This window comes from Hipposideros armiger, unplaced genomic scaffold (genome assembly GCF_001890085.2).
Source record: "Hipposideros armiger isolate ML-2016 unplaced genomic scaffold, ASM189008v1 scaffold_692, whole genome shotgun sequence".
NCBI classification, from domain to species: domain Eukaryota; kingdom Metazoa; phylum Chordata; class Mammalia; order Chiroptera; family Hipposideridae; genus Hipposideros; species Hipposideros armiger.
The window spans coordinates 837438-850476 of NW_017732042.1; the positions used below are offsets into that span (position 1 = coordinate 837438).

The 13039-nt window shown below is 38.0% G+C and overlaps 1 protein-coding gene across 4 annotated transcripts in view; it reads left to right on the plus strand.

The window, feature by feature from the left end:
• Nucleotides 1-13039, plus strand: part of AP2B1 (adaptor related protein complex 2 subunit beta 1) — a 111976-nt gene that overhangs the window by 21861 nt on the left and 77076 nt on the right. For all 4 annotated transcript variants that reach the window (XM_019626853.1, XM_019626857.1, XM_019626854.1 and 1 more), the window contains exons 6-7: nucleotides 10230-10420; nucleotides 12456-12677. In XM_019626853.1, the coding sequence (XP_019482398.1) occupies nucleotides 10230-10420; nucleotides 12456-12677 (413 nt within the window). The remainder of the gene's footprint in view (nucleotides 1-10229; nucleotides 10421-12455; nucleotides 12678-13039) is intronic.

The following is a 13039-nucleotide window of genomic DNA, read 5'->3' on the forward strand; positions in this document are numbered from 1 at the left end:
AGGTCTAGTGGTAGAATATAAGGGTTAGTGACTCAAACATCTGAGACGTTCCTAAGGCTTATGGTGACCTTGTGTTATTAGGAAAAGAGAAATTTAAATTTCAGTACATTCTATGCCAGGCATAGTGATAGATGTTTTTACTTACAATAGTTTACAATTTATCTTCCCAGTGAAGTAGAGGTTATTCTGTGTTGGAGATCAAGAAATGTACACTCAGAGAGGCTAAAGCATTATCCCAAAGTCATATAGCTAGTGGTAATGTAGCCGGGATTCTAACCAAGTTCTGAGTCCCCAGCACCTATTACTTCATGGATGTATGCATACAATAGAATTAGAACTGTTTAATGTTAAAATGGTTAGAATTTTGAACATATAAAGGCCTTTGATTATCTGAAAAGTATTTTAATACTGAAATCTTAATCCTTTTACTCCGATGATGGGCATGAGTCCTATTTTACTGTTCTTGAGAGGTAATTTTGTTCCACTTTTTCAGAAGTTGCTCCACACGGGGGCAGCATTGCACCAGCAAATAGTAAAATCTCTTGCAGAAGAAATTAATGCTTCCAGGGGTTCTGCCTTAGTAGTTGTCTTGTAGCTCATTTCAGAAGGGCATCCTAGATGTCAAAGCACTCGAACATCTGCAGAAATGACTCTGAAATCTGACAGTAAGACGTTGATCAAGGTCTGACTACTCTTGGGGTTATGTTGACCTCCAGGCCGGTTCCAGGTGGTAGTTTACCTTGCTACAAGTAATAGAATTTTATTATGTTTTCATTGCCTGTCTTTTGGGGGGGGTCACACACAGCTCATTTTCCTGCAGTTCTACCATTTATACTTTTAGTGAGATACTATTTGAAAGACAAAAGCTAGACTTTGAAATAAAAAATTCTTACTCTGTTAAGTCCTAGCTTAACTTCCTTGAGTTTCCCTTTATGTACAATGAGAGATACCATCTTAGATAGTTGATGGGATTATTAATTGAGCTGTAACATAAAAAGCACCTATTGAAGTGCTTGGCTCATGAGACGATGGCTGCTGCTATAATTATGAAGCAGACATTAGGCAAAGGTTAATGTTAATGCTACAATATTAATTTAAAAGGTTCTGATCCCTTTTATTTGTACGAACTCATACAGTAAAGTCTTTGGGGGGCGGAATTAGAGCTAAACTTAATTTCAGATGCAGATTTTATTAGTCCATTATTTTGAAAGTAAACCTGTATTCAGAATGCGGAAACACTTTGGACCTATAGGAAATGAGCTCCCCTGATTTCTTCATGAATGTCAGAATTTAAAGATTTTCTCTCACAAAGTTTGTGTTTGCAAGAAAAATGTACTTTTGAGTGATAGTGACTATTCTCTAGCTTCCTGCCCATACGTTAGAATTTTCTCTCCTTACTATGGTTTTTCTTTTCTCTCTCAGAGGCATTTTGAGATATTCCAACTTCAGCTAACATATTTATGCTAAAATCTGCTAGTCTAGAGGCTCTTTGACAGCCCCACCGCATCTGCTTTGCTTTTTGTTTGTGAGTTCAGTTCCATTCGGTCCCTTTGGCTTAGTGACTTCACCCCTTTGGTCTCTGTCTTCTAAACCTTCTCAGTTGTGCTTCCATCACTCTGAGAGCTGCCCATGGGAACACCCCTCTTTCATTGCCCTGACCTCTCTGCCAAAGCACAAACTACTGAATTAGTAAAAAACATATAGTATTTTCATTTATTGAGGGTTCTGCACAAGCAGCATGCTCTTACATTAGCCTCAACTTGGTCCAGTATAGCTGTTAGCAACGGCTCTAGTTAAACTGCCAAATATTTTTTATTTGACCTTATTTTAGAAAGCTGTTTTATGAAAAATAGCATTTTTCTTCTCAGAGAAAGTGTGTATTTTAACTGTGTGCTAACCAGCATGTAGAAACAGCATGGGATTCTGGCGGTAGTTCTCAGCTGGGGTGATTTTGCTTCCCTGGGGATATTTGGCAGTGTCTGAAAACACTTTTGTCACAGCTCATGGGAGGGGTGCTACTAGCATCTAGTAGGTAGAGTCCAGGGATACTTTAAACATCCTGCAGTGTACAGGACGGCCCCCTGCAACAAAGAATTGTTTGTCCCAAAACATCAGTAGTGCTAAGGTTGTGAAAACTTGGATTGTGGAAATAGCATATAACCTTTAGGGCCAGAGTGGTTGCTGTTTTGAATTGTGGATTGACTGTTTTCTAGAAACTTGGCCTCGACAAGTTACTTAAAATGAGCTTCAGTTTCCTCATCTGTAAAATAGAAGTAATAATGCCTGTTTTACTGGATTATGTTAAACATTAGGAATAATTATTTAATAATTTATGCTTGACAATAAATACTTAAACTGTAGCTATCCTTTTTTTTTTTTAAGATTTTTATTGGGGAATTGGGGGAGGGGAACAGTGTTGGGAAATTGGGGAAGGGGACCAGCCAAGTTGTTGTTCTTCAGTCTAGTTGTGGAGGACGTTGCTTCACTGGCCCAAGTTGGCACCATCATTGCGCTCTTTCCTGGCGAGGCAGATCAGTCGCCGGCTTCTGGATGGCCGCTCACAGCAGCTGCTGGCCGCTCATGTTGGCTGCTGGCTACACACAGTAGCCCATGGCAACCCACCTGCCGTCACCAGCAACTCACGACAGCCCAGCTCCAGGTCAAGCTGTTGTTCAGCATCTTAGCTGTAGAGGGCAGTGTCACGCCCTCATATGTGGGATCCGAACCGGGGCCCTCTGGCATCCCAAGCCAGCTCTTAACCAACGCGCCACTCGGCTGGCCCAAACTGTAGCTATTCTTGGATAGACTTAACATTACGCACTTTCCAATTATGAAATTTTTATTTAGGACTTCTGTTGTGGTTTGTTGTCAGTCTGAAATGATCAATATTGAAAAACTCAAGTCTCTCTAGATCACTTTGTAATTTTGAGGACTTTTGTCAGAATATATTTGATGTCCTTATGGGTTATGGGGAATTGTTTATTGAAGATAGGCCTAGAATGCATGGAAAAGCTTAATGATCTCACTTAATTTAGTGCTTTAATGATATGACTTCTGTTATCCCTAAATATGTATTAATGAGTAGGAGAGTTATAAAATTAAAATAGTATTCAGAAGTGAAGTTAGAAATGCACAGTGCTCTTCATGCTGAGTGTCCATAAAGGAGTTCCAGAGCAGGTAGAATTACAGACATGTGTGAGAATGTCAGTATGTGGTAGGCACTTGGTAAGACTACTGTGGAAGATAGTGTATGTTCAGTCTGTGTCTGGGCTTCCCAAGTGAGCAATGTTGTATTTGGCATGAAAAGAGGAGCCGCTGTTAATTCCTGCAGGATTGGAGTGTTGAGTAAGTGGAATCATTGGAGGCTGCTTTGATAAAAGACCCCCTGCCTACCTCTTGAATTTTCCACTGGTTGATCTGAGTGCTTTTCTGTCTCCACTTACAGAGAATGCAAACAATTTTTGTTTTCCTTTATAATAAACTTCGTGGAAATCTTTTTCTGTTTATTCTCACTTTTTTTTATCAGTTTTTATTTTATCAATTATTACTAATTTAGGTGTTTTTTTAAAAAGTACATTTTGGAGGGAAATAATTTTAGATTGACAGCAAAGTTGCAAAGATAGTACAGAAAGTTCCCATATTCCCTTCACTCAGTTTCATCTAACATTAAATCATACATAACCATGGTAATATTTATCAAAACTAAAAAATTAGCATTGGTACATTACTATTAACTGAACTACAGGCTTATTTGGATTTCACCTGTTTCAACACAAATGTCCTTTTGTCATTCCAGGATTTCAATTGGAATACCAAAGTGCATTTAATTCCTTCCTTTATTGTAAAGAGTTGGCTCACTCTGTATGAAAGTATCTCATAAACAGAAAGTGCTTTGTAACTGAAAATTTTCTTTTTCTTTCTTTTTTTCTTCCCAGTACTATAGCTTAATGGTTAAAACTCATACTCTAGAGCCAAACAGACTTAGGTTTGTATCCTGGTTCTTCCATTTCTTACTGGGTGGTTGCCCTAAACTTCTTAGTATCCTCATCTATAAAATGCATAAGTAGTGTTTCTATCATAGAATTGTTGTGAACATTAAAAAATAGAGGGCTTGTGGGGGCCAGCTGAGTGGCTCAGTTGGTTAAGAGCTTACTCAAGAGTTTGAGCTTTGAGCAACAGCAGTTCAATTCCTGGCCTGAGCTGAGCAGCTGCTGAGCTGCCAACAGGTGGCAGGATGGCTCAGCTTAAAAAAAAAAAAAATAGAGGGCTTGCAAGCACTTAATACTGAATCTGGTATAGAGTAAGTCCTTAATAATGACAGACATTTTTATTCTATATTGTATAGTGATTGTGATGCTGAATATTAATTTTAGAAGGGTTAATCTTTTAGTGGCAAATTTATTTTTAAAAGGTATGTAATTCTTTTGTATACATTATTTAAAACCAGATTTTGTTTAGGGTAATTCTGAGGGCAGCTTACCCTCAGAATGAAGGTAAGTCTATTTACAGTATTACTTACTACATCATTGCAGAATTACTTTTAAAAGGTAATTGTTCAAGGAAATACCTTTTAAGCAGTTTTCATCAGCAGCTCCCTGAAAACTGGATCCTGTTGTATATAGTCATTCAGTAGTGCCTAAAGATTATGGCTGATTCATTTCTTAGTGTCCCCTTAAAGATGATCTCAAGGCTTTAATTTGGCAGGGGATATATTACTCTCAGAAGGGAGCTAATAAGTGGTATAATGATACCTTTTTTTGTTTTATTCATGTTGCAGCATGCTTTAGTGTAATTTTAGGGCTTAAGGTCCAAGAAACTGATTATTAGGAATGCCTTTTGTCTATTTGTAGATATTTATTTGTAGTATTTTGGCTTTGAGAATATTTGCATTTTGTCATACCACATTAAACCACTTAAGTAATGAATTTTATTGAGACTTATTTGTAAATCTTCCTTGTTAACCATGTATTCAAACTATCTTGCCATAATGAGATAGGTTGACTCAACTAGGTAGATGTGTTGACCCAACTTCTTCATTCTGGGGAAGAACATGGAGGGGAGTAGGAACATTATAGGATGTGATATAGTCAGCGTATTACCAGTTGGCATTCTGGACAGTGTCTTGGATTAAAGCATGAGCTCTTAAGTTTTACTTGTTTGAGGGGGGAAAAATTAACTGGTCCCACATAGTCATTGTGTGCTTAAAGTGGTAATAATGATGGAAGCATGCTTAAAACAATATCTTGTTCTTTTTTTTTTCCAAAGATTTTATTGGGGAATTGGGGGAGGGGAACAGCGCTGGTGAATCGGGGGAAGGGGAACAGACAAGTTGCTGTAGTTTTGTTCTTCAGTCTAGTTGTGGAGGACATTGCTTCACTGGCCCATGTTGGTATTATCATTGTGCTCTTCCCAGGTGAGGCAGATCTGTCGCCGGCCTTGGGACGGCCTTTCACAGCGGTTGTTGTCCGCTCATGCTGGCTGCTGGCCACACGGTAGCTTATGGCAACCCACTGCAGCAGGGGCTGCAGCCTATGTCGCCTCCGGCACCTCACAGCAGCCCAGCTCCAGGTTGAGCTGTTGTTCAGCATCTTAGCTGTAGAGGGCGCAGTGTCACTGGCCCTCATGTGGGATCCGAACCAGGGTCCTGCTGCTCAGAGCTGGCTTCCCAAGCCAGTTCTTAACCAATGCGCCACTTGGCCGGTCCTCTTGCCCTGTTCTGTAACATGTCACTTGAGATAACTCCCTAAAGGAGAAAGCAAGATTCCAAACTGTTGCTGATCTTTAGGAGGATAAAAATATGTAAATCACCTATGTACTTCATCATAATAGTTTTGGTCAGTTATTCTACTACTTTCACTTTATTCTAGTCTTCAGGGGCACCAGCCAAAATGATTGTAAATTGAATGGGAAAACTGAAGCATTAATCTATTCAGAGTCTATGACCTTGAAGGTCATTGCTGGAAATGGCAGTAGTAATTTAGTTAATAGGAAGAAATCACTGTACTGGAAAGTGATATCTTTTTTGGGTTCTGAGGCTATGAAAAATGAGTGAGATTGGCGTGCAGGATGAAAATCATTCAAAGAGACAGGGGACTATGTGAGATTTCTCATAAAGGATCTTCTGCTTGATACTCCACTCCCAATGTATATCTAGATTTCCTTCTAGAGTTCTTTTTTACAGGATCATTTTTATTCTAATCATATCCACCTCTCCAGCTTGCTCCTTTTTTGAAAAAATGAGGTCAAATTTATGCCCTCAGAATTTCTGCATATAAGATAGGAGTAGCTTATAAATCAGATTTTATAGCTGGATAGTAAATTTTGCCTTTTTAAGTGCTGCCAAGAAATATATAAAGTAGAAATACACTTTTCTCCTTGTATAAATCTGTATGTCACCTTTGGCAGGAAATGTTTTGATTATATTATCCTCCCCCCATTCTGATTTTTCTTTTTCTTGCCCCCAGTTGAAGTTCACAGCTCTTGGAATTTCTGTAGAAGCTGGATGTGAAATGATTTGTACTCAGACACTGAAATCAGATTCAGACCTTGAGTTCATATTCAGACACTCTCTTCCTGACTGTGTTGACAAAGCAATCACTGGGTTTCTCTAACCCTATTTATAAACTCATTTTTAAAGCCTGTTTCCTTATTGGTAATAAGTGGATTTTGATAGCAACTACCTTAGAGTTGCTGTGAGGATTTAATGGGACATAGTAAGTCTTCAGTAAATTTCCATTATTACTATCTTTTATGTCTGTGCAGCTCACTCTATTAGGTATAGTATCAAGTAAGTCAAAACACAAATTGCTTACCTTAAAAAATTCAGCAGACTCCAAGGAACTATCAAATTGAATGGAAGTCTGTAAAGGCAGAGAAAGATTTGTCTAGTTTTGAGTGTGACTTTACCTATATCTCTCTATATATACATATCTATGTTTTTGTTTAATATCTGTATCTATAAAAGTATAGATTACATTAAGTCTACGAAGGGTGGGGAGATTGAGAGGAGGAATGTTTAGTTGCAGTCTCCCAAAGAACAGAACTACCATGTGACAGGCAAAATGAATTTAAAAAAAATATTTTTTTGACACTGGATGTGTTCCTTTGTAGCCTAGATACCAACTTTTTATAAATCAACTAAACTGAAAAAACTCAATAAACCCTATTTATAAATCCATTTTTAAAGTGAAACTTCCTTTAGAAACCTCTTAAAGGCCATTGTTCTATTTGTGGTAGTGTTTCCTAAGAGAAATGCTAGTTTTCTAGAGGGAAAAGTGTTACATGTGTAAGTTCAAATTCAAAGTGATGGTTCAAGTGAAAGAGACATAACCTTTGTTTTAATACACCAGTGAATCAAGGGAGTTACTGCAGAGGTCAGATTTGTTCTTTTGTGATAATCGAATTATTGTTTGGAGAAGGCTCTCTGGGAAGAGAAAATAAATCTTTTAAGTTTTAAGTTCTAAATTATTTTTTTAAATAGATAATATATGTACTTTGTACATAGTACAAAATTCAAAAGAAACGAGTATATAAACATTGACAAATGATCATCCTGTAGATCCTAGCCATCCAGTTTTTGTCTTGAAGTCAGCCTTTTGTCTACTTTAGAGTCAGTGTATCTTAACTTATTTTAAGTTTCCATTAAAGAAACATGGCTTTCTGACCAGAACTCTAAGCCGTCCCTATGGGCCGGCCTCAGCATGTTTCAGAAAACATAACAGTCTAAATGTGAAGATTGGGAGATGGAAGTAGAAAGGTAGAATGGAAGGAACTTCAAGGAATTTTAGAGGAACAGTAGAATTTTGTTATTAGTGGATGCATCTCTTCTGGTTGGTCATTGGCGCAGCAACTGGCAGTGATCTCTTTTCTCAGTGCAGGGTTTTCCAAACAATCCAATCATCGGATCTCTCTGGATCTTTTAATTAGACTGACTTTTCCCCATTTCCTTTCTCGTTTTAAGTGATAAGTGGAAATTGCTTATTTTATCCCCAGAACATATACTTCTTTAGCTGCACTATACACTTGGTTTGATTTCCAATTGCCTATGATAATAACAGAGGAATTCTAATTGTTTATTCTGTTCAGCATCCTTTTGTTTTTTGTCCTTCCCGATGTTTTTACTTCCTCTAATTCTCACCTACATTTTCTATTAACAGACCTTGCACTTAACGTTTTTTTTTTGTTTGTTTGTTTGTTTTAAACATTAGAAGGATTTGACTGGCAGAGCTGGTAAGTTGTAGTAGGACATTGATTTTGGGCAACTGGTAACCGAGATTGGGCATGTGTAAGCAGCAATAGATGAAAACAGGCATTTGGTCTTTTGGTGTGACATTTTGATCCTTTATATTATAATTGGGTCTATCAAGTGTATTGTACTTAGGAAATAAAACATCTTTTCCCTGCGTGTAAAGCACTGACTTGATGGAGGGGATTATTATTTCACTCTTTATGCCTTTTAGTTTTCACTAAATCCCATGCTTCATGGTAGAGTTAGCAAGCAAAAATTAAGTCAGGAAAGAGCTTCATACTGCTATCTTGTGGTAGGTGGACTAGATAATTCTTCCTGATTTGTTTTAATAACTATAAAAGATTATATCTGTAATCATACTTACCAACTGAGCCTTTGATTTTTCATCTTGGAATTTTGTTCTGTTAACTGAATTATAGCTGAAGATGATTTCATTTGTGGCCTCATTATGCTTAACGTAATAAGTGTGTTATTTGATTAAAAAATCATATTCTCTAGACATTTATCTTCTAGGTAAAATCATATGCTGGGACAATCTGCAGATTACCCAGAGAATGTTGGTATTAAAATCAGTAGCTAAATTGTGGCCATTATGTTTCTTCTCTTACTAGCAAAAGGATAGTCATACAACTCTTAGTTTCTCAATTTTTTAGCAAAGGACTTTAGTAAGAATAAATAATGAGTTGACATTTTTGAGAACCTTTTCAATATGCTGAATTATTCAGTAATTCAATAATTACTGAAGGTGCTATCTCCTATCACATTTCATTTATACTTATAGAATATTTACATGCAGCTTTACCTTGCTAATCTTTAGTAACACCTGGGAGCCTTACTGCAAAATGTGGTTTTAAATTCACTTGTACAGGGCCATAGTATAGTTTTTGTGTGTGTCTTTTTGGTTATTTTGGGGGGGTTTTTTTTGCAAGTTTTAAATTACTTTATAAACATTCATTGATTGTAGATTTGTTAGTTATATTAGAAATAATCTGTAATTTTGATAGAGTGTTTACTTCTTTTCTTGCAACTGATATGGATTCCCAGATCTGTAAGTCAGGATACAAGTGTACTTTCTTATATTTGGTAGCAATTTTTCATTTATCATATTGCCTGAAAGAAGGATACATTTGAGATACCATATTTCATTGATTCTAAGATGCCATTGATTATAATATGCGTTATTATTTTCTGTATTACCTAGAAAGAAAAACACTTTCTATTAAACAGATGTGCCATTGATTATAAAATGCATCCCAATTTCAGAGATGTTAATGTGAAAAACTCTGCAACTTAGTCCTGATGAATTATGGTAATATCACCATCTTCATTTTGCATAAGGCTTTGTAGAAAGAATTTATATTTATGTCATCTTATTTTATTCTCAAAACTAAAGCTAATCTGTGAGGTAGATTAAATTATCCCCAGTTTTCAGATGAGGAAACTGAATTTCACAGAGATGATGTGCTCTCCCAACATCATATAATAGGGAACAGGATGTCAAGCTCACATTTTCTTACTCTTAAGACTTGTGATATGATTAACGGTATCACCTCCCCACCCCACCCCCATATATGCACACCCATTCAACTGTAAGATGTGGCCTAGATTTTTCTCTCCATTGCGTAATGTACATGTTTCATATTTAAACTTCACTGCTTTTTTTAGTTGTTCATGTCTTGATTATATTGATAGTTTTGAGTACTAATAAAATTGTTAATGTTTTAATAGTAAATTACGTGTGACTTTCTGCTAATACATGAATTGTTTTAATTCTTGGTTGCCTGACTACTAGGAAGTTATATATGCCATCATTGGTAGTTTAATATGTTTTAAAAGCAGTTTATCTGTTTCTAGCTGAGTAGGTAAAATATTCAGGGATGATTATGAATTGAGATCTATGAAGTGATCCAGAGAAGATTAAATATTTGTCTCTAGTTGAACTGTTCTTGGTAAATCAGGGTTATATCTGCTTCTTCCCCAGGTGGTGGCTAATGCAGTAGCAGCATTATCTGAAATCAGTGAATCTCACCCAAACAGCAACTTACTCGATCTGAACCCACAGAACATTAATAAGCTGCTGACAGCCCTGAATGAGTGCACTGAATGGGGCCAGATTTTCATCCTGGACTGCCTATCTAATTACAACCCTAAGGATGACCGTGAGGCTCAGAGGTCAGTCTGGTTTTCTGGATAATATCTGAGAGTCTTGACTGGTTTAATAAGTTCTAGTGTCTGTGTTAGAAAAAAAAAGACTAATTATGTTGAGGAAGATCAGTAGCTTATAGGACAGGTATTGCTTTCTGCTGGTATTTTCTCACTGGATTTAGGAACATTTTAGGTAGTGGAGTAAACCGTACAAAAATAGCTCTTCTGAGATGGGTGTTTTTCATTTACGATTTGAACAGTACAGTTATGCTCTGCTAAAGTCTCCCTCATCATGGTCTCACATCTCCCATACGGCAGTTCCTCACCATTTGACAAAGGTTTCTGAATGTCTCTCACTATGGTGACAAACTTTTCATATTAGATACACAGTAAGTGGCTTGATACTAGTTACTGAGCTGAGCTACAGCTATAATTCAGTACTAGAGAAAGTGTGTTGGAGCCAGCAAAACACATGATGCTTTTCATTAGCTATAGAAATCATGTCAGTCTGAATTTGGAGATTTTGGAAGGCACATCTGGATTGTTCTGCTCAGCCCGTTACCGCTGTAGTGTCGCACATTTCTTTGACTATCAGCAGTTGGCTACTAAGTTTCATATACACATACATATGCTTTAGTTAGCAGAGTTAGAGTTACCACCAGTGTTTTTGAGCATTTTATGTGTCTAGGCACTGTACTAGGCACAGTGCTTCTGAGTGCTTTAATGTTGGCTCTCCATTAAAATTGGCATATTTTAATTATGGTAGATAAGAACCTTCCTTGCCTGGCTGAAGCTCAAGCTACTGTAACGTAAGTGCTCTTCACTTGTCTGGGAAATTGTTCCCTCTAGACTTAGGTAAAGGTCACCCTGATAGTGTCTTCCCATCATTGAAAGTACAAATATCTTCTGGAAAGAACTTGACATAGAATTGATTTTCTGTTGGCCACTGATGTCTCACACTTACTCATTCACTCCGGAAATATTTATTGAGCTCATGTTGTGTGCTAGGCACTGTTTTGGGCCTTAGGATACAGCAGTAGACAGACAAATCATAGCCCTCAAGGAACACTTATTCTGAGGGACGGGCAGAAATATATATAATATGTGTATGTAATATAATATATGTCAGATGATAAGTGCTAATGAGAAAGATAAAGTAGGGAAGAGATCTAAACAATGTTGGGCATTTGGGGATGAGTTGTATTTTATAAAAGGTGGTCAGGGAAGGCCTCACTGAGAAGGTGGCATTTGCATGAAGCCCTTAAGGAGGTCAGGGAGTCAGCCGAGCAGATTTAGGAGGAAGGCAGAGAAACACAGCCTACTTATCTTGTATCCTTAACTGGATATAGTCAGTAGCCATTTATGTTGTCCAAGAGGTATCAAAATTAGGTTAATTTCTGAAGAACCCTCAATAGATAATTAAATAGCCAAGATTACATGAGGCATTAAAGTGTAGGTCACAGGGGCTAGGAGAAGGGGAAGAGGTTGGGAGAATATTGCAGTGGGTTACTGTTGTTAAAACACAGACAGACAGAAACCTTTCAGAGACGCCCTTATCCTGAAGGCAAAGGGTTGGGTAGTTTTCCCGGTCAACTTATTTCCTCTTGCATTTTAACAGTAAAACCTTCAGCCACAGTTGGTTGATATCTCAGTATGAAAATAACCATTGGAATGCTTAATTTGACTTCCTGTAGGTTGAGGAGAAATGGGCTATGAGGCAGGGAGCCCTTACATAAATGGGGAAACAGAGGACTATAAAACTGGAAGGTAAATGGTGTGAGCTTCAAGTGTTTGGGGTATTGGCTAGTTTCCTTCCAGTTCGAACATCCCTTCTGGCTGGTGTCCTAGAGTCTTCTGACGTCCCTGCCCTGCCTGTAGTGTGCTGGGAATGAGGCTTCTGCAGTGTTGGATCCCAGTTTTACCTGTGCATGGAGCTTTGACTTTTCTAACTGATTCTGACTCCTTGGTACTTGGGCCATGGGACTCTGACACATTGCCTTATAGACTGGATTGAGCAAAGAAATTTTAATTCAAGGAGTTAATTTTCCTTTTCTGTCCTCAGCATTTGTGAGCGGGTAACTCCCCGGCTATCTCACGCCAACTCAGCAGTGGTGCTTTCAGCAGTAAAAGTCCTCATGAAATTCCTAGAGTTGTTACCCAAGGACTCTGACTACTACAATATGCTGCTGAAGAAGCTGGCCCCTCCACTTGTCACTTTGCTGTCTGGGGAGCCAGAGGTGCAGTACGTTGCCCTGAGGAACATCAACCTAATTGTCCAGAAAAGGTTGGGAAAAAAATGAATTGGTGATTAAAGTGTTAGTAATTTTGAATGAAGTTTAATAGCATCAATACTAAAGAGGCCAGTGTTAAACTCTGTTTAATGTCTGGAAATGAGAACATTGTATGGCAGAGCAACTTCCCCCAGGGTCAGGGGACTAACAGTTGATTTTGGACAGTTCCTATAATAAATGCCTGTAGTTCCTCTACAGTGAGTGCAGTTTGCTTTCTGAAGGGCCTCTTAATAGCATATGAGTGGGCCGGCCGAGTGGCGCGATGGTTAAGAACTCGCTTGGGATGCCAGAGGGCCCCGGTTCGGATCCCACATATGAGGGCCAGTGACACTGCCCTCTACAGCTAAGATGCTGA